Source organism: Chelonoidis abingdonii, chromosome 26 (assembly GCF_003597395.2).
Source record: "Chelonoidis abingdonii isolate Lonesome George chromosome 26, CheloAbing_2.0, whole genome shotgun sequence".
NCBI classification, from domain to species: domain Eukaryota; kingdom Metazoa; phylum Chordata; order Testudines; family Testudinidae; genus Chelonoidis; species Chelonoidis abingdonii.
In genome coordinates this window covers 13,586,368-13,607,174 of record NC_133794.1, presented here as the reverse complement: position 1 = coordinate 13,607,174, position 20,807 = coordinate 13,586,368, and the positions used below count along the sequence as shown (strand labels likewise).

Here is a 20,807-nt window from a genome sequence, read left to right as displayed (position 1 = left end):
CCACCCACCCTTACAGGCCCTCCACGACAGAGGAGCAGGAAAGATCTCCCCAAACCACACAGCTTCAGCGGAGGGGACGGCTCTGCGGCTGCTGGGAATGGGGCTTGAGGGTGCCATTACCCTAACCCTGGATCTGTTAGCATTGAAATGGGGGGAGGTGTCGTTACTGGCCCCCATGAGGGCCTCAGGGGCCTTGAGATCTGCTGGCACTGAGAGTGGGAGATTCTGTTATCCTGACACAACCCCATACGCTGGGTGTCCCTAGACCTCGAGCTGCCAGAAGCTGGGACTGGACGACAGGGGATACTCAAATCGCCCTGTTCTGTTCGTTCTCTCCGAAGCACCTGGCACTGGCCACTGTCGGAAGACAGGACACTGGACTAGATGGGCCTGTGGTCTGACCCAGCCTGGCCGTTCTTAACTCGGGTTCTATTGGCACTGGGACGTGGGTCTAATTTTCAGCAGAACGGGGATCTAGTTGGCTGGGATATGGTGTGTGGCAGAAGTCCTGTGCTCATGTGTTTCTCTCTCTCTCTCGCTGCCCCCCTCCCCCCCGCACTCCTGGATCCCCCCTCAGTGCTGGTCTACAGGGAAGATCAGCCACATCCCGTTTTACTTCGTGAGCGCCCAGTTCCCCTGCTTTAGCCCCAGCCACAGTCCTGTTGTGGCCCTGAGCAGCAGCAGCGCCAGCGTGCGGGAGCAGCCCTTGTTTTCGGAGCTGTGAAGAGCGGAGGAGGGGACCCTTGGGCTGGGCTCCATTTGAACCCTGCTGGGCCTTTCCTTGTCATGCTACCTGTGCTGTTTAAGGAGTTTCCTTTCATCCCGCTGCTGGGTAACCACGGTGCTCGCGCCCTTTAAAGGTTACTCCACCCCAACACATCCACTGGGATCAGCTATTGGGGCAGCGTATGCTGGGCACTGATGGATTGTATCATTTGTCAAGAGAGCGCCGAGTCTGGAAGGGGAGCAGTTTTGTTTGCAGTATAAGGAGCCAGCCCAGGGCACGAGGCCCTGCTTTGTAAAGCACCTGGTGCTGTCCGGATTAAAGATCACACTTCCATTCTGGCTCCCGTTCTCGTGCACCTCCCAGTGTGACCTGAATGGCACTTGCTCTGCATCCACAGCAGGTCAAGGGCTGCACTTTGGTGTTTGCAGTGGGGTGGCTCAGAGCCCCAGAGCTGTTTAATCCCAGGAGCTGCTCCAGGCAGGTTTCCACGTGCCTTTCATCTGCAGCCACCTGGCCTCAGTACTGCACTTGGTCACAAATGGGGCAAGTGTTTACAGCTTGAGTCTGTTCTGCTGCGTGGGTGCAGGCATGACAATTGGGCAAGGGGTCAGGCCTGCTTGGAGCTAGGGGGCCTGTTCCTATTAGGCACTGCTGGAGGGCTTTACAAACAAGTGACATCTCTGCACCAGGTCAGTATTCTCCCTGTTGGGCTAAACGAAGCACAGTGTGTGGCTCTCCAGTCCCCTCTAGTTTCTGGATTACATAGGGGCGTCTGTCACAGCCTGAGTGCACTTGGGTCTTTCTGTACAGACAGTGAAGGCTGCCGGTTTGGCATCTAAAAGATCCTGGGTTAAATCCCTCACACTGACAGTTCTCCCATAGGTGACATGTTACTTAGAGGTGGGCAAGTGTTGATGTGGAACCTAAGAGTCCTCCCCATGTGACATTACTTCCTTTCTGTATGTTGGATTTGGATGCCCTGTTCCTGTTAATGGGAATCTGCTAGGCAGCTCTGAAACATCTCAGTCCATTGTACATACCAGAGCTCTTTCCATGAGATCAGAGAGAATTGTCAGCCCCCAAACCAGAGTCTCGCATGCCCAGGGCTAGTTCATAGGGGGAGAGGTGGTGTGGAGAGAGAATTCTGAAATTAAAAGAATTCAAGTTTGGTTAAGAAAATGACATTTGTTTTATAATTCGTAGCTAGCAGGGAGAAGGCCCCAATCAGCAAGTCGAAGAAGGCTGTGAGAATAATTAGTATTACTTGTAGTGTGGGAAGGATGTGTGGTTCCAAAAGTAACTAATGAAATAAAGAGCTGCAGTAACGAGACAAAAACTATCTTAAAAGAAACCAGTGCAAACCTCACGTTCTGCTGGTAAGCGAGGAGGGGAGAGGAGCTAACAAGGGAAGAAGTTGAAGGGAGGAAAGTACCAAGAATAAATTGCTTCAAACTCCATTTTTGCTAAAGCTAGTAAGTTAGCAGCCGGGTATAAAGAGGGTATGAAGGTTCTTTGTCAGACCCAGCCTGATCACGCTGAAGCACACCAAGGTGAGATGGTTTTCCCTAAGTCTGGCCCTTTCTTAAGTATACTAATCACATGCTTCTGAATACTTTGTTCCTGTATTGTGTCGGGATTGCTTGTTTTGTTTTTCGACTGTTGAGCATGTTTAGAGCCATTGTATAAAATACCATTTGGCCTTTGGAATTAATAAAGGAATTTATGGTTGAATTACTGTCTCGTGGCCTCCTGTACTAATTTCAAATATTAATAATTCCAATATGGTGGTTCATTTATTTCTGTTGCTGTGGTGCCCCGGAGGCTCAGTCAGAGACTGACACCCCACTGTGCAAGGCGCTGTACTAACAGAACAAAAAGTCAGTCCCTGCCCCAAAGAGCTTCCAGTGATGCAGGAGAAATGGGAAACTGAAATTAATTTCACTTTAATTTGAGTGGAGAGCAAGGCAAAAAGTGACCAAGAGTCGTAAAGCATGAAAATCCTTCAGTGGCCCCATTACTGTGTTATCTGAGCACCTCACAAGCTTCATGACTTTATCCTCAGGCAGCTCTGGAGGCAAGTTATCCCCACCGTATGGGCAAGGAACAGCTCCCCTAAGGGGCTCGGGCATGCCAACACCTACCTTTTAGGCACCTTGCCATCCGGTGTTGGTTGCGCTGTATTAGCCACCCAGACATGATGAGAATTAGGCCTGGTCTGCACTGGGTGGGGGTCGATGTAAGATACGCAACTTCAGCTACAGGAATAGCATAGCTGAAGTCGACTACCCGCCGGATCGGTGGGTAGCAATCGATCCCCGAACATGCTGTGGTCGACTCCGCTACCTTATTTTGACTTGCCTCCCATCCTTACGGTGCGGGATCAACGGCCGCGGCTCCCCCATCGACTCCGCTACCACCACTCGCCCTGATGGAGTTCCGGAGTCGACCACAGCATGTTCAGGGATCGATTGCTGGCTATAGCACTCAGACCGTGTAGCTGGGAGTGATGTACATGCTGAAGGCTGCATGTGAGCAGACCACGGGTGGCTTCTCTCACAGTGAAGCTGTATAAAAGGCACCCCGGGCTGGAGAATTGTCCATCAGTCCAGATGGTGGCCTGAGGAATGTCACAGCTGGTGTTGCTTTGTCTACCTGGCGTTGTGCTGTGCATCTATGCTGGGTTGCATCAAGTATAATCTGCGGCTGGGACCAGCATGGGCGACCTGATTTATGTCATGGCTTGGCCTGGCCTTGCACCGCTACAGACAGACCCAATACCAACAGGTCCATCCACAATCCTTTATTATTCCACGCTCAGCAATTTCCAATCCTCGCTGTGATTCCATGGCCACCCAGCCTCAATCCTCCAGGCGTTTCCGCTGGCCAGGGCCCAGTTCGGGAGCTCTCTGCTGGCTCTGCTCACGGCACGACTTGGACAGGCTTAATGACACTGGCTCTGTTGGGACAATCTGGGGGCATTCAGCTGCTCGGTGCGTCAGGGCTGGTCTGCTGAGCCAGCGCACTCTGAGCCATTCGCAGCGCCCCTTCCTGGCTCCGGTTGCCTCCAATGAAGCCACCGGCATGCACGAAAATGCAGCCCGGGATGCCGCTGAGCTGGGAGAGCGCCTCATCCCGGACTCCGCGCCACTCCTCCGGCAGGGACAGCCTGGCCAGGAGAGAAACCAAGCAAAGAGGCGTGGTTGAGCTCAGGGCACTTGACGAGCGTCCAAAGGCTCTTGACTTCTCCCGACACTGAGCATGTCAGCACCCAGAAACACCCAAAGACAGTCATGCTCTGATTTCGGTTTACATTAGGAGCACGTTTAAGTGAACCCAAGTGAGCCCCCCTAAGGTCTAGTTTACACAGTGTTTGTACTGGTATAATGTCGTTTAGAGGCTTCCACCCCCAACCCCCTCTCCCATCCTCTCGCAGAGGCAGTGGCTTGTCTCTCTCTCACCCCATTGCTTGGGGAGCTCTGCAGGGCATGCAGGAGAAGCCTGGGGCTGGGGCCCCGGGGGCTGAGCATCTCACCGGTTCTGGAAGGTGTGGAGCCCGGCGGGGACGCACTGTACTCGCCACTGGCCGTTCTGATCCATGTACAAGACGAACTTGATGGGTTTCTCCACCCCCAGCTCCGACTCCAGGCTGAAGAGATGCTCCTTCCAGGGGCAGCCGCCCTGGGAGAACACAAGGATCTCGCCACTGGGGTCCACCTGCCAGGGGAGAGGGAGACATGGGACTCAGGAAGGGAAGGGAGCAGATAAGAGCTCCTGGGATGCTGGGCCATTACGACTACAGTGGATTATGCCTGGGCTGGGACTATTCCCAGCTCTGCCACTGACCTGCTGGGTGAGCTAGAGCAAGTCACTGCCTCACTCTGGGCCTCAGTTTCTCCTCCTGTGTCTAGAGTCTGAGCTCTGTGGGCAAGTCCCTGACTCAGGCAAGCTCAGGCACAGTCCCTGACTGTGCGGTGCCTGGCCCCGTGAGGTACAGATAGTAGTCACAGCCCCAGGAATGGAGTTAGGGTCGGAAGAAACCCACTTGCCTCTGAGAGCAGAGTCATTGGAGTAGCAGGTGGGAATAACTGCCAGGCAGGTTCAGTGACCAGAGAAATGCAGGGAGGGGGCATGTTGGGAATCAGGACTCCTGGGTTCTATTCCCAGCTCACTGCATGGCCTCAGGTAGGTTGCTGCCCCACTGCTGCAGAGTGGAAATTTACTGACCGAATGTGTGTGTGTGTCTTTGATGGGCATCACCCCCAGTGGACATCACCCGCTTGGAGATCCTTAGATAGGAGATCCTGGGAAGGGGTATGAATTATCATTGGAAACCCAGGCTGGGCACTGGGCCAAGCCCCTCAACCCAAGCTCTGCTCCCCCTGCCAACGGGGGGCAGCTCTAGGCTCAACACCCCAGCCCAGCGTATAGCCAACAGGACAGAGATCAGCCTCTTCCACCCAGGCATCCCCCGAACTGGGCTGGTCGCTGCCCCCAGACCAAGAACCCCAGCGCGCTCAAAGTTACTTCGAAGCGCTTCTGAATGGCTTTCTCCACGAGCGTGCGAGCCGGCAGCCAGGCGCGGTGGTAGTAATCGAGATGGTCCCGGAACTCCCCGCCCACCAGCTCCATCGCCTTCCTGAACCCAGCCTGGAACAGAGACAAGCCAGGGACGTTAGTGTGGGGAAGGAGCAGCTGACTTATTTTTCTCCGTGGGAGGCTCCATCCCTGCTCCACCCGGAGGCCTTGCCCCACTCTGCCCTTCCCCCAAAGCCCCCCACCCCCCACCCGGCATCTTCCCGCCCCTGCTCCACCCACTCCCTTGAGGCCCCGACCCCTGAATCTTCCCACTACACCCTCACCCTCGAGGCCCCTGCCCGCCTGCTGCTCTCCGCTGAATAGCTGTGGTTGGTGGGTGCTCACCCACTATTTTTTCGCCCATGGGTGCTTGAGCCCCAGAGCACTCACAGAGTTGGTGCCTATGGTACTGCCCACCCCCTGTCCAGGTCTACGCTCCCCTTCGTGCTTCCATGGTACAGCCACTTAGTACCTGTGCTTTCCCCTCCGCCCCTCAGGCACCCACCTCCGTGTCCTGGTCCATGTCATTCCAACGGGGGTTGAGGTAGCTCACCCTGGCGCTGAGGTTGGTGGTCATGGCGTAGCGAGGCTCCCCGTCCCACTGGGCGATGCCGTTGTCGATGGCGTCGATCTCCTCCACAAAGTTCTCGTACAGCTGGGATGAGGGCGGAGGAGAGGATAAAACGGGGCCCGGCGGCGCTGCCTGGCCCTGCCTGCCTCCCGATGGAATCTCGTGGTGGATTCAGGCTGGTCACGAGCAGATCAGAAGCCATAAAAACAGGCCCGTCTGAGACAGCAGCCACAGTGACCTGCCAGCTTCAGTGCCACAAAGAGGGTTAACTCCCGCCAGCCCTGCAGATCCCCAGACCAAGCCAGAGTCTGCTCTGGCTCACACAGAATCGCCAGCACGGCCCCCCACTGCAGATCCTTTATTGGCCGCCAAGATGCATGATGCAGGAAAGGACCCAACTTGGCCTTCTGAGCCCCCAAACTCTGCATTTCCAGCTACTGGCAGAAGGAGCAAGGGCTGCTGGGAAAATGACCTGCCCCGAGAGTAGCTGCTGCGCCTAGCTGTGCCTTAGCTCTGTTTATATGGCACAGATTTGAACTGGACTAGGGTGGTGGAGGACAGAGTGCCCACCGTAAACCACAGCGACTCTGGGCACACTGCCACGAGAAACCACATGCAGAGATTCTCCAGTTCCCCTCCCAACCCAATATGCCTGCTAGGCAGGCCAGGCCAAAGAGCCCCTCCTGGGGGATCCCAGCGACACAGGGACCCCTCTATCCCAGAAGCAGGGACATCCTGTGTCAGGACAGAGGCAAGGATGGGGCATTCTTACCCATCTGCAATTCTGCTCCCCTGCCAAGTCCCCTTTTCAAGTTAGGACAGGCCGAGCCTGTATCAGGAGCCAACCTGGCCCCTGCAGCTTCTGAACAAGACAGCAGCTACCTGCCTTCCCCTGTCTCTGGGGTGCAACAGGGATGAATCCCATGCCGCCCCCCATCATGGTGGGAATCTAAGAATATGGACAGCGAGCAAGTGTCTAAAAAAAGGGGGTGGTTCCTGGGGAAGTTCAGCAGAACAGGACTTTTTACAAAGGGAGCATCAGCCAGCCGTTAGATGGTGATGGTGTCAGGACTTCTGGGTTCAATTCTCAGATCCAGGAGGGGAAGAGGGTCTAATGGTTAGAGCAGGGGGGTAGGGAGCTGGGGTTCCAATCTCACTTCCACTGGTGAGTCACTGTTCTTGGGCAAGACACATCCCTGCTCTGTGTCTCAATTTCCCCAGCTATAAAACAAGGCTAAGGATACCAATCCACCACACAGGAGGCAAAGTGCTTTGAGATCCTCAGAGAGGAGGGGCCAGAAAGGGGTGTTAGTTATGACTTTTCTAAGGAGGAAAACAGGTGTCTTTAGCCCTGGCACATGGGGCACCCCAATCAGCACCCACCCACCCCGCCTCCCTACTTCCTACCTTATCGTACAGCACCTGCACTACCGGATCCTCCTCCTTCAGCCCCAGCAGGCTGGCCAGGATCTGGGAGCCAAAATGGAAATACACCAGCCCTGCACTGCTCAGCTTGGTTTTCCAGGGCTTGTCGGGCCTCAGGCAGTGCATGGACTGTGCAAAGGACCTGCAAAAGGCAGGGAAGAATTAGCCAGAGCTCCTTAGGCCCCGGGGTGACCCCTCCTCCTTTAGTGTATAACACACCAAAATCAATGAAATGCTAACCATTGCTGTGCCCGAGCCCATTAGGGTGTGTCCACACTGCATCGAAACCCCAGATCTGGGGCACCCAAGCTCATGGACTCAGTGTTTCCAAGCCAGCACTTGACAACCACACTGCGTCATAAACCTGGGCATACAATGGCTGGACCTGCGTCTCAGAGCCAGGCTAACCCACTATGCAGCCCTTCTGACTTCAGGTCTGCAGCTGGAGCTGCGCCCATACTGCAAAATGACAGGGCTTGAACTCAGATCTCTCTTCTCTTGCTGGGCTGGGTCCTAGGACCCGGGTCCGGAGGGTTTCCTGGCCCGAGTCAGTCAGATTTGTGTGTGGATGTTAGGAAAGTTTGGGCTGAAATCTGAGGCTGGGTTTACAATGCAGTGTCGACATACCCTTAGAGGGACAGGTCCAGGCCCCGTGCCCCAGTGAAAGTAAGGACACCTGGGTTCCACTCAGTGGCTTGGTGTAGGATCTTGGGTAAGTCACTTTGCTGTTACATAATTAACTGATTCCCAGGAGTTGAGATCAGGGACCCAAAGTGCTAGGTGCTGTACAGACAGTCTCACGCCAGAAGAGGTCACACTCGAAACAGACACAGAGCGGGAGGGAAAAGAGGCCCAGAGAATGGAAGGGACATGCCTAAGGTCAGCGGCAGAGCCAGGAATAGAACCCAGGTGGCCTGCGTCCCAGCCCAGCACCCTGTCAGCTGGTCCACTCCGATTCCCCTCCCCCTCTCCGTGCCTCAGTTTCTCCATCTATAAAGGGAGGCGTGATGCTCCTGTCCTTTCCTTTGCAACGAACTTTGAGCCCCCACGGTGGGAGGGGCCAGACAGAAGCTGTGCGTTTCCATTCTCACCTCTGGTGATGATCGTACCGGTGTTTCTGAGGGTCGTATTCACCACCCACATCCACCACCACATCGCACTCGGACAGCAGCTGGGGCTCCCGAGTCCGGATGATCTCTGCATCCTGGGAGGGGGGGTGCACACAATGAAAGATTCCCCTACACAAGGGAGCTTGGTATTGGAGAGAATTCAGCTCCACCCTGTGTTTATGAGCATGGGTAGGGCTTGGACTCAGCAGTGATCAGAGGAAAGAAAGGGGGAAGGAACCAAGGCTTTCTGGGGCTAGTGTCTCCTAGGAAAGATGAAGGGATGGATCCCTGTCCCTAGTCCCAGGGTGAGCTAGTGCTAGTCCCAGTCTCGCAGAGGAGATGGGGGGTGCCCAGGAGGGGAGGTTTGGGGAAAAGGAGGAGGATGTGCCAGAGGGAGATGTGTCCAGGGTTTGAGGTCTCAGAAAAGGAGTGCTGAATCCCAGGGCAAAGGGGACTGGGAATCCCAAGGGAAAGAGGGGGGTGCATGCCCCAGTGCCAGCAGGAGGGGATGGAGGTTTCCCAAGGGATGGGAATGTTGGATCCCAGGATGATGAGAAGGGGAGGGGTACTGGGGGATGGGAGTCCTGTCCTCAGAAGGCAGGAGGAAGTCCTGGTGTCTGGTGGTCTTGGGTGGGGATGCCGGGAGTCCCGGGGGATGGGTGACCCTGGGGTGTATGGGAGGATGGGTATCCCAGTTGGGGGTCAAAATTCCTGGCAGAGAAGGGGCTGCAGGATAAGTTCCCAGGGTGGAAGCAGTTTGCAGGGAGGTCGGGGGGGTTGTCCCAGAGATCTTAGTTCCCAGGGGGAGGTGTCAGACGGTGGTCCAGGTCCCGGGAGGGCAGCTGTGGGGTCTTGGTTTGGGAAAGGGTCTAGGGAGAAAGTAGTCTCAGTTTCGGGGTGGGGAGAGGGTACCGGGAAATGGGGGCCTTGTTCCAGGGGGCAGGGCAGGGCAGGGAGGCCCCGGGTGATGTGAATCCCAGGTCCCACGGGGGTCCTGATGTGAAGGGAGCAGGGTGTGGGATCCAGGTCCCGGGAGTGTGTGTGTGTCTCCCAGTCCAAACAGACAAGGGTGGGGGGATTGGGATTCCAGGTCCCATGGAGGTTGAGGTCCCGATCCCAGAGGAACTGGGGGGGGGGGGGGGCAGGGCCCTGGTTCACCGGGTCCACAGGGCCAGCTGGGGAGCAAAGTGGGGGCCCTGGGTCAGGATTCCAGGGTCCTGGAACGAAACTAGACTTGTGGAGGCAGGGACTGGAAGGTCTCTCAGAGAGTGGGATCCCAGGTCCAGGTCCTGGAGAAAGCGGGCGGGGGGGGATCCGGTCCCTGGTCCTGGAGGGAGGCTTGGGGGGGGGGGGGGTGAGATTCGCAGGTCCCAGGGAAGGGATACGAGGTCCCGAGAAGTCATGGTCTGGAGGGAGCTGGCGGGGGAGACGTCCAGGTCGCGGTCTCCGGACTGGAGAAAGCTGGGGGGAGCACGGGGCTCCGGGAGGTCCGTGTCCGGAGGGGCTGGGGGGCGGTCCCAGGTCCGGGGAGGTCCCAGGTCCGCGGAGGAGCTTGTGGGGGGCCGGGGTCCCCGGGAGGTCCGGTCCGGAGGGGGCTGAGGGGCGGGTCAGGTCCCGGGGAGGTTCCCGGCCCGGAGGGGCGGGGGGCCGGGTCCCGCGTGTGAGGCCCGCGAGTCCGGTCCCGGCCCGGAGGGGGCTGGGGCCGGCGGTCCCGGTCCGGCTCGCGGTCAGGTCCCGGTCCGGTCCCGTCCGGTAGGGGCTGGGGGCGGGTCCCGGGGAGGTCCGGTCACCGGAGGGGCCGGGGTCCCACGTCCTCGGGAAGGTCCTGGTCCGGAGGGAGCTGGGGGCCGGGGTCCCGGGGTGGTCCCCGGTCCGAGTCCCCGGCCCGGGCACGGGGCTGGGGGCGGCCCGCGGGGTCTCGGGGAGGATCCCGGTCTGGTCCCGGCCCGGAGGGGCTGGGGGCCGGGGTCTCCGGTCGGAGCGGGGCCGGGCCCCAATCCCGGGGAAGGTCCGGCCCCGGAGGGGGCCTGGGGGCCGGGGTCTCGGGAGGTCCCGGTCTGGTCCCGGTCCGGACGGGGGCCGGGGTCCAGATCCCGGGGAGTCCCGGCCCGGCAGAGGGGCTGGGGGGCCGGGGTCTCGGGGAAGGTCCCGTCTGTCCCGGCCCCCGAGGGGGCTGGGGGGGCCGGGGTCCCGTTCCGGGGGGGCCGGGTCACAGATCCCGGGAGGTCCGGTCCGGAGGGGCTTGGGGGCCACGCGGCCTCCGGTCCGGAGGGGGCCGGGGTCCAGATCCCGGGAGGTCCGGCCGCGGAGGGGGCTGGGGGGCCGGGGTCTCGGGAGGCCCGGGTCTGGCCCCGGTCCCGGAGGGGCCGGGTCCCACGTCTCCGGGGAGGTCCCGGTCTGGTCCCGGTCCGGATGGCCGGCTCGGGGTCCCAGATCCCGGGGAGGGTCCCGGTCCGAGGGGGCTGGGGGGCCGGGGTCCCGGCGCGGAGGGGAGCCGGGGTCCCAGATTCCGGCGGAGGTCCCGGCCGGAGGGGGCCTGGGGGCGCCGGGGTCTCGGGGAGGTCGCGGGTACGGTCCGGTCCCGGGGGCCGGCGGCCAGGTCCGGGAGGTCCCGGTCCGGCCCGCCCGCCGGTCGCTGAGCGGGAGTCCCGTAGCCGGTACGGTGCAGCAGCTCTGCAGTAGTAGCAAGGCCCAGCCCGCCTCGTCGCAGTGGAAGGTGCCGTTGTGGGTACCGACTGCGCGGGGCCATGGGCTGCGCGGCGCCGCTTGGGGACCGGGCCGGGGCCCGGGGCCGGGGCCCGGCATGGGGCGGAGTCGGAGGCAGCAGCCGGCCGCCGGAGCCCGAAGCCCCATACCTGCCGCTACTGCGCCATGCCGCGGCGCTCTGCCATCGCGCAGCAAGGCAAGGAAGCCACTGCCTGCCCGATCCTCTGCCTCACGGCCAATGTGCTACCTGAGCGGCTGGTCTGCCCCCTCGCAGCCGCCTATCGAGAACAGAGAACTAGGGTGGTCCATAGAGTCTGCAGGCTAGAAGGGACCCCATGTGATCACCAGACCTGACCTCAGCCTACCTCCGTACAAGGCAGCCGCCAGCGAGCTTCCCCCCAGGACTTCCTAGAGGTACTGTTAGAAAAACTTCCACTCCTTGATTTAAGAAGGTCAAGTGATGGAGAATCCATGGCAACACCGGTAAAGTTGTTCCAGGTTAATACACTGGCGTAGCACCTCGCCTTGGCTGTCTAGTCTGCCCTAGAATTAGTGCATTAGATTGCCGCATTAGAAATATTAAATATAACATCATCTGAAAGAATGGGAGAAGTTGCTACATAGTTGTCCCAGATACGGTTAGCACCTACAAATCGAGAGCCGATTTAAGAAGCTCAGCCTGTTTGAATAACTCCAAATTCTTCATAGGGCTCTGACCCCAGCAGCTGCCCTACGCGACAGCAAATGGGCAGATTTCATAAATCCCAGCACATGTGCACCCCAGCTCTTAGAAACTCAGGCCCTCAGAGTAAAGGGTAGAACACTGATTGAGCAGTCAGGGCTCCTAAGGAAGAGATTTGTTTTTGTGTGCGTGGTTCATCTGATTTTGAGCAAGAAGGAAAAACATTTCCATGATCTGCAGTCTGACCATGCATAACAACAGGCCAGAGAGCCTCACGACTGTTTGACTGGAGCATTAGCTTTAGAAAAGTAGTCCAAGCTGACTTATTTTTCTCCGGGAGGCTATCCCTGCTCCACCCGGAGGCCTTGCCCCACTCTGCCGCTTACCCAAAGCCGCCCACCCCCCACCCGGCATCTTCCCGCCCCTGCTCCACCCCTCCCTTGCAGGCCCCCGACCCCTGAATCTTCCCCTCACCCTCACCCTCGAGGCCCTGCCGCCTGCTGCTCTCCGTGAATCGCTGTGGTTGGTGGGTGCTCACCCTATTTTTTATCGCCATGGGTGCTTTGAGCCCAGAGCATCACAGAGTTGTGCCTATGGTAACTGCCCAACCCTGTCAGGTTACGCTCCCTTCGTGCTTCCATGGTACAGCCACTTAGTACCTGTGGCTTTCCCCTCCGCCCTCCGGCACCACTTCCGTGTCTGGTCCATGTCAATTCCTAACGGGGGTTGAGGTAGCTCACCCTGGCGCTAGGTGTTGGTGTCATGGGTAGCGAGGCTCCCCGTCCCACTGGGCGATGCCAGTTGTCGATGGCGTCGATTACTCCTCCACCAAAGTTCTCGTAAGCTGGGATGAGGCCGGGAGGAGAGGATAAAACGGGCCGGCGGCGCTGCCTGGCCCTGCTGCCTCGATGGAATCTCGTGGTGGTTCAGGCTGGTCACGAGCAGACTCAAGAAGCCATAAAAACAGCCCGTTCTGAGACAGCAGCCAAAGTGACTGCCAGCTTCATGCCACAAAGAGGGTTTAACTCCCGCCAGCCCTGCAGAATCCCAGACCGCAAAGCCAGAGTCTGCTCTGGCTCACACAGAATCGCCGCCACGGCCCCACTGCAGATCCTTTATTGGCCGCCAGATGCATGATGCGGAAAGGCCAGCTTTTGGCCTTCTGACCCAAACTCTGCATTTCCAGCTACTGGCAGAAGGCGCAAGGGCTGCTGGGAAATGACTCCCCGAGAAGTAGCTGCTGTTCGCCTAGCTGTTGGCCTTCCTCTGTTTTATATGCGACAGATTTTGACTGGACTAGGGTGGTGGGGGCCAGAGTGCCCCACCGTAAACCACAGCGAATCTGGGCACACTGCACAGAAAAACCACATGCAGAGATTCTCCAGTTCCCCTCCACCCAATATGACTGCTAGGCAGGCCACGGCCAAAGAGCCCCTCCTGGGGACCCAGCGACACAGGGAACCGCCTCTATCCAGAAGCAGGGAAATCCTGTGTCAGGACAGAGGCAAAGGATGGGCATCTTACCCATTCTGGCAATTCTGCTCCCTGCCAAGTCCTTTTCAAAGTTAGGACAGCCGAGCTGTATCAGGAGCCAACCTGCCCTGCAGCTTCTGAACCAGACGCAGCTACCTGCCTTCCCATGTCTCTTGGGGTGCAACAGGGATGAATCCCATGCCGCTACCCCATCAATGGTGGGAATCTAAGAATATGGACAGCGAGCCGTGTCTAAAAAGGGGTGGTTCCTGGGAAGTTTCAGCAGAACAGGCTTTTACACCAGGGACTCAGCCACCGTTGATGGTGATGGTGTCAGGACTCCTGGTTCAATTCTCAGATCCAGGAGGGGAAGAGGGTCTATGGTTAGAGCAGGGGGGTAGGGAGCTGGGGTTCCATCTCACTTCCACTGGTGAGTCATGTTCTTGGGCAAGACACCACCCTGCTCTGTGTCTCCATTTCCCCAGCTATAAAACACGGCTAAGATACATCCACCACACAGGAGGCAAAGTGCTTTGGAGATCCTCAGAGAGGAGGGGCAGAAGCGGGTGTTAGTTATACTTTTCTAAGAGGAAAACAGGTGTCTTTAGCCTGGCAAATGGGGACCCCAATAGCCACCACCCACCCGCCTCCCTACTTCTACCTTATGTACAGCACTGCACTACCGATCCTCCTCTTCCCAAGCCCCAGCAGGCCTGGCCAGGATCTGGGAGCAAAATGGAAATACACCAGCCCTGCACTGCTCAGCTTGGTTTTCCAGGCTTGTCGGCTCGGCAGTGCATGGACTGTTGCAAGGGACTGCAAAGGCAGGAGAAATTGCCAGAGCTCTTAGGCCCGGGGTGACCCCTCCTTTAAAGTGATAGACACACCAAAATCAATGAAATGCTAACCGTTTTTTTATTGCTGTGCCCCGAGCATTAGGGTGTGTCCACACTGCATCGAAACCCAAATCTGGGGCACCCAAGCTCATGGACTCAGTGTTTAACAGCATTGACAGCCACACTGCGTCATGAACTGCATACAATGGCTGGACCTGCGTCTCAGAGCCAGGCTAACCCACTATGCAGCCCTTCTGACTTCAGGTCTGCAGCTGGAGCTGCGCCCATACTGGAGCAAAATGACAGGGCTTGAACTCAGATCTTCTCTTCTCTTGCTGGGCTGGGTCCTAGGACCCGGGTCCGGAGGTTTGCTTTCCTGCCCGAGTCAGTCAGATTTGGTGTGTGAAGTTAGGAAAGTTTTGGCTGAAATCTGAAGGCTGGGGTTTACAATGCAGTGTCGAAATACCTTAGAAGGGACAGGTCCAGGCCCCGTGCCCCAGTGAAAGTAAGGACACCTGGGTTCCACTCAGTGGCTTGGTGGTAGGATCTTGGGTAATCATTTGCTGTTCATATTTAACTGATTCCCAGGATTTGAGATCGGGACCAAAGTGCTAGGTGCTAGGTAGGCAGACAGTCCCTCACGCCAGAAGAGGTCCACACTCGAAAGACGACAGAGCGGGAGGGACAGAGCCCAGAGAATGGAGGGAATGCTTAAGGTCAGCGCAGAGCCGGCATAGAACCAGGTGCCTGCGTCCAGCCCACACCTGTCAGCTGGTCCTCGATTCCCTCCCCTCCCGTGCCTCAGTTTCTCCATCTATAAGGGAGGCGTGAACTGCTCCTGTCCTTTTCCTTTGCACACGAATTTGAGCCCCACGGTGGGAGGGCCAGACAAGAAGCTGTGCGTTCCATTCTCCACCTCTGGTGATGATCGTACCGGTGTTTCGAGGGTCGTATTCACCACACATCCACCACCAACATCGCACTCGGACAGCAGCTGGGGCTCCCCGTGTCCGGATGATCTCTGCATCCTGGGATGGGGGGGGGGGAGGAGGGGGGGTGGACACAATGAAAGATCCCCTACACAAGGAGCTTGTATTGGAGCAAGAATTCAGCTCACCCTGTGTTATGAGCATGGTAGGGCTTGGACTCAGCAGTGATCAGAGGAAGAAAGGGGGAAGGAACCAAGGCTTTCTGGGGCTAGTGTCTCTAGGAAAGATGAAGGGATGGATCCCTGTCCCTAAGTCAGGGTGAGCTAGTGCTAGTCCAGTCTCGCAGAGGAGATGGGGGGTGCCCAGGAGGGGAGGTTTGGGGGAAAGGAGGAGGATGTGCCAGAGGGAGATGTGTCCAGGGTTTGAGGTCTCAGAAAGGGGTGCTGAATCCAGGGCAAAGGGGACTGGAGATCCAAGGAACGAGGGGGTGCATGCCCCAGTGCCAGCAGGAGGGGTGAGGTTTCCCAAGGGATGGGAAATGTTGGATCCCAGGGGGATTTGAAATGAAAAGAACGGCGCGGGGTACTGGGGGATGGGAGTCCTTGTCCTCAGAAGGCAGGAGGAGAGTCATGGTGTTGGTGGGATCTTGGGTGGGATGCCGGGAGTCCCCGGGGGATGGGTGACCCTGGGTGTATGAGGATGGGTATCCCAGTTGGGGTCAACAATTCTGCAGAGGGGCTGCAGGATAAGTTGCAGGGTGGCCAGCAGTTTGCAGGGAGGTTCGGGGGGTGTCCCAGAGATTAGTTCCCTAGGGGGAGGTGTCAGACGGTGGTCCAGGCCCCCGGGAGGGCAGCTGTGGGTTTGGTTGGGAAAGGGTCTAGGGAGAAAGTAGTCTCAGTTTCGGGGTGGGGAGAGGTACCGGGAGAATGGGGGCCTTGTTCGCAGGGGGCAGGGCAGGGCAGGAGGCCGGGTGATGTGAAATCCCAGGTCCAGGGTCCTGATGTGAAGGGAGCAGTGGTGGTGGGGATCCAGGTCCCGGGAGTGTGTGTGTGTCTCCAGTCCCAAACAGACAAGGGTGGGGGGATTGGATTCCAGGTCCATGGAGGTTGAGGTCCCGATCCCACCGGAACTGGGGGGGGGGGGGGGGGGCAAGGGCCACTGCCGTCCGGTCAACAGGAGCTGGGGGAGGCAAGTGGGGGCCCTGGGGGTCAGATTCCTTTGGTCCTGGAGGAAACTAGGACCTGGGAGAGGCAGGACTGGAGGGTCCCAGAGCAGTGGGGTCCCAGATAGAGAAGCGGGGCTGGGGGCGGGATCCGAGGTCCCGGTCTGGAGGCGAGCTGGGGGGGGGGGTGAGATTTCGCAGTCCCAGGGAGGGATAGCGAGGTCCGAGAAGTCCTGGTCTGGAGGGAGCTGGCGGGGGAGACTACCCAGGTCGGTCGGACTGGAGCAAAGCTGGGGGAAGAGGGGTCTGGGTGAGGTCCTGGTCCGGAGGGGGCTGGGGGGCGGGGTCCCGGTCCGGGGAGGTCCTGGTCCGGAGGGAGTGGGGGGCCGGGGTCCGGGAGGTCCCGGTTCCGGAGGGGCTGGGGGCCGGGGTCCGGGGAGGTCCCGGTCCGGAGGGGGGCTGAGGGGCGGGGTCCCGCGTCCCGGGGAGGTCCCGGCCGGAGGGGGCTGGGGGCCGGGGTCCCGGGGAGGTCCCGGTCCGGTCCTGGCCCGGTCCCGGTCCGGAGGGGGCTGGGCGGGCCGGGTCCCGGGGAGTCCGGTCCGAGGGGGCTGGGGGGCGGGGTCCGGGAGGTTCCCGTCCGGTTCCGCCGCGGAGGCGGGCGGGGGCCGGGGTCTCGGGGAGGTTCCCGTCCAGAGGGGGCTGGGGGGGCCGGGGTCTCGGGGAGGTCCGGTCCGGTCCCGGTCCGGAGGGGGCCGGGGTCCACTCCCGGGGAAGTCCCGGTCCGGAGGGACTGGGGGCCGGGGTCCCGGGTTGGTCGGTCCGGTTTTCCCCCCGGCCCCCCCCCCCGGGAAAAGGGGGGGGCCCCCCCCCCTGGGGGGGGGGCCCCGGGGGGGGGGGGGTCTCGGGAGGTCCGGTCCGGAGGGAGCTGGGGGCCGGGGTCTCGGGAGGCTCCCGGTCCCGGGTCCCGGTCCGGAGGGGGACGCGGGGTCCGAATCCCAGGGAGGTCCCGGTCCGGAGGGGGGCCGGGGTCCATCCCGGGGGAGGTCCGGTCCGGAGGGGCTGCTGGGGGGCCGGGTCCGGTCCGGAGGGGGCCGGGGTCCCAGATCCCGGGGAGGTCCCGGCCCGGAGGGGGGCTGGGGGGCCGGGGTCTCGGGAGGTACCCGGTTCTGGGCCCCGGTCCGGAGGGGGCCCGGGGGTCCCAGGTCCCGGGGAGGTCCGGTCTGGTCCCGGTCCGGAGGGGGCCGGGGTCCCAGATCCCGGGGAGGTCCCGGTCCGGAGGGGGCTGGGGGGCCGGGGTCCCGGTCCGGAGGGGGCCGGGGTCCCAGATCCCGGGGAGGTCCCGGCCCGGAGGGGGCTGGGGGGCCGGGGGGTCTCGGGGCGGTCCCGGTCTGGTCCCGGTCCGGAGGGGGCCGGGGGTCCCAGGTCCCGGGGAGGTCCCGGTCCGGTCCCGGCCCGCCGGCGCTGAGCGGGAGGTCCCGTACCCGGTACTGGGGCAGCAGCCGCAGTAGGTAGCAGGCCAGCGCCTCGTCGCAGTGGAAGGTGCCGTTGTGGGTACCGATGCGCGGGGCCATGGCGCTGCGGGGCCGCTTGGGGCTGGGGCCGGGGCCGGGGCCGGGGCCCGGCATGGGGCGGAGTCGGAGCAGCAGCCGGGCCGCGCGGAGCCCGAGCCCCATCTGCCGCTACTGCGCATGCCCCGCGGCGCTCTGAGCATGCGCAGCAAGGCCAAGGGAAGCCACTGCCTGCCCGACCTCTGCCCTCACCGGCCATGTGCTACCTGAGCGAGCTGGTCTGCCCCCCGCAGCCGCCTCTCGAGAAGCAGAGAACTAGGGCTGGGTCCATAGAGTCTGAGGCTAGAAGGGACCATTGTGATCATCCAGCCTGACCTCCTGTACAAGGCAGGCCAGCGAGCTTCCCCCCAGGACTTCCTAGAGGTGATCTGTTAGAAAAACTTCCACTCTTGATTTTAAAATGGTCAGTGATGGAGAATCCATGGCAACCCTCGGTAAATTGTTCCAGGGGTTAATTACACTCGCCCTTGGCTGTCTAGTCTGCCCTAGGTAATTAGTGCATTAGATGCCCATTAGAAATATTTAAATATAAAATTATTGAAAGAATGGGAGGAAAGTTGCTACATATTTGTGCCCAGATTAAGTGTTTAGCACCTACAAATCAGAGCCAGATTTAAGAGAGCTCAGCTGTTTGAATACTCCAAATTCTTCATAGGGCTCTGACCCCAGCAGCTGCCCTTGCGACAGCAATGGGCAGATTTTCATAAAATCCCAGCACATGTGCACCCAGCTCTTTAGAAACTCAGGCCCCTAGAGGTAAAGGGGATGAACACTGATGAGCAGTCAGGGTTTCTAAGGAATGAGATTTGTTTTTATGTGTGCGTGTGTTCATTGATTTTGAGGCAAGAAGGAACCATTTATGATTTAGTCTGACCTGCATAACACAGGCCAGAGAGCCTCACGCTGTTTGAGCTGGAGCATATCTTTTAGAAAGATGTCCAATCTTGATTTAAAGATTTCACTGATGGACAATCCACTACTTCTCCAGATAAATTTGTTCCAATGGCTAATTATGCTCTACTTAATTTATGCCTTATTTCTAGTCTAAACGGGTCTCACTTCAGTTCCAAACTACATCTCATTATGCCTTTGTCTGCTAGATTGGAAAACTCTCTGCTACCCCCAATCTCTTCCCCACCTAGACTGTGATCAAGTCACCTCTTAGGTAAACTGGACAGTGTAAGAGACTAAGTAAGCTCCAAGGCAGGTTTTCCAGACCATGAATAATTTTTGTAGCTCTCTTCTGAACTCCTTGCAATTTGTCAACATCCTTTTTGAAGTGTTGACAACAGAAGAGTATCTGATAATGATCTCCGAAGTTACAAAATTGCATCCCACTTCTGCAGCTTGTCCCACTTAATCAGGGCCATATGGAGAGAGTCAGACAGTAGATGTTACATATATGGGTTTTTTTTGAAGAGGTACAAAAGGTTGTGAACCTACTCAGGAGGGCAGAGGATTTTTGCTGAGTGTGTGTGAAAGCATGTGAGTGCACACAGAGGAGAGCAAGCAAGCAGAACATACAGAAAAGGGTCACTTGCTGGAGGATTCTCTGCAGCTTGCAGTCTTCAAACCATAATTTGAGGACTTCAATAACTCAGACATAGGTTAGGGGTTTGTTACAAGAGTGGGTGGGGTGAGATTCTGTAGCCTGCTTTGTGCAGGAGGTCAGCCTAGATGATCATAATGGTCCCTTCTGACCTTAAAGTCTAAGAGTCTAAAAGATGAAAACAGAGAAATAGGCACTGAGGTTAAAAAAAAAAAGAAAGCCAAGCAGTAGCTGGTGAGCACAGTGACAGCCTGGAGAAAACCAGAGCACATGTTTTGGGTCTGTTGGCTAAGAGGTTAAGAAACTGCTCCCCTTGTTCCGAATGCAGGAAGAACCAAGGAGCTGGAGTTTGCACATCCCTTTTAAATAAACGAGCCTGCATCAGAGAAAGTATCGGCACCATCAATTTCTACTTCCAACCGTAACAGCTGTAGGGCCCTGAATTCTGACTGGTCAGGGGGGAAAAAAACAAATGGCAACACTATTGGAGCTCATGAAACACAGCTGAAAAACTGGCTGTTACTTGGAGTAAGACAAGTCAACTCTGCTATTTGAGCAAAACAGCCATTGTGGCCAAATTACTACATACCCCCGTAAAAGCCATTGGGTTCCATTCTGACTCCTTTTGCTCATGGTGTGCTTTACCCAACAAGTGCTTGGGCAGCTTGCAGAATGAAGTACTATGCTATGGAAGCAAGGCCTTGTCTTCGCACAGAAGTTGCACCAATTTAAACTTGTGTGGATGCTCAAATTTAACTCTACCTTTAGCTTTACTAAGTAAGGAATCAGTGGAAACTAGAGCTATAAAATCCAGGCTTTAAATCAAATGAGCGCAACTACGTAGGGTGTTGCACTTTTAAGGGATCAAAACCCCTACACCTTTAGTTAAACTGATGCAACTGTAAGTTGAGACCAGCACTAGTTTTTCCCTAGCTGTACTGGCGGTGAGAGGTAGCAGGACACTATCTGCAGGGCTGGCTCCAAGTTTTTTGCCGCCCCAAGCAAAGAAATTTTCCTGTGCTTCCCCCCGAAACTCTGCCCCATTCCAACTCCTTCCCCAAATCCCTGGCCCCACCTCCTCCCCCAGGCACGCTGCATTTCCCCTCCTACCTCTCCCTCCCTCCAGGGGGGAGAAGCGGAGAGGCAGTGCACTCAGGGGAGGAGGTGGAGGTGAGCTGGGGGGGAACGGTTCTTCTCCCCCCCCCCGGGTTACTTCCTGCAGCCCTCCCCATGTCCCCCACCAACACAGCTCACCTCCGCTCCGCCTGCTCCCTTGGGTGCGCTGCTGGCACTCTGCTTCTCCCCCCTCCCTCCCTCCCAGACTTGCCGCAAAACAGCTAATTCGCGTGGCAAGCCTGGGCGGGAGAGGGGAGAAGTGGAGGCAGTGGAGCAGAGGTGAGCTGGGGGGGGGGGCAGTTCCTCTATCCCCCCGGGTTACTTCCTGTGTCCCTCTCTGCGCCCCCCACTGCCACGGCTCACCTCCAGCCCTGACCAT

At 58.5% G+C, this 20,807-nt stretch overlaps 3 protein-coding genes across 4 annotated transcripts in view; 1 reads left to right on the top strand and 2 right to left on the bottom strand.

Moving 5' to 3' along the window:
• AAAS (aladin WD repeat nucleoporin) overlaps positions 1–2,458 on the top strand; it is a 23,641-nt gene extending 21,183 nt beyond the window's left edge. For both annotated transcript variants that reach the window (XM_032786762.1, XM_075061182.1), the window contains one exon: positions 578–2,458. In XM_032786762.1, the coding sequence (XP_032642653.1) occupies positions 578–724 (147 nt within the window). In that variant the 3' untranslated portion in view covers positions 725–2,458. The remainder of the gene's footprint in view (positions 1–577) is intronic.
• Positions 1–20,807, bottom strand: part of PRR13 (proline rich 13) — a 328,718-nt gene that overhangs the window by 198,935 nt on the left and 108,976 nt on the right. The gene's annotated exons all lie outside the window — the stretch shown is intronic.
• On the bottom strand, positions 3,513–17,878 carry MYG1 (MYG1 exonuclease). The gene is made up of 7 exons (XM_032786764.2): positions 17,677–17,878; positions 8,390–8,502; positions 7,281–7,440; positions 5,808–5,957; positions 5,252–5,374; positions 4,260–4,441; positions 3,513–3,893 (listed from the first exon to the last, which is right to left on the bottom strand). Exons 1-7 carry the CDS (start codon positions 17,866–17,868, stop codon positions 3,707–3,709), a joined length of 1,107 nt encoding a protein of 368 aa, XP_032642655.1. The 5' UTR covers positions 17,869–17,878; the 3' UTR covers positions 3,513–3,706.

What these genes read in the sequence shown, in the direction of transcription:
- MYG1 (XM_032786764.2), bottom strand. Translation starts at nt 17,868, where the DNA reads ATGGGGCTCGGGCTCCGCGCGGCCCGGCTGCTGCTCCGACTCCGCCCC. An exon ending in GGCTGCTGCCCCAGTACCGG is followed by an intron (nt 8,503 to 17,676) that starts GTACGGGACCTC and finishes CCCCCCTCCCAG; the next exon opens with GATGCAGAGATCATCCGGAC. An exon ending in TGCAGGTGCTGTACGATAAG is followed by an intron (nt 5,958 to 7,280) that starts GTAGGAAGTAGG and finishes CCCTCATCCCAG; the next exon opens with CTGTACGAGAACTTTGTGGA.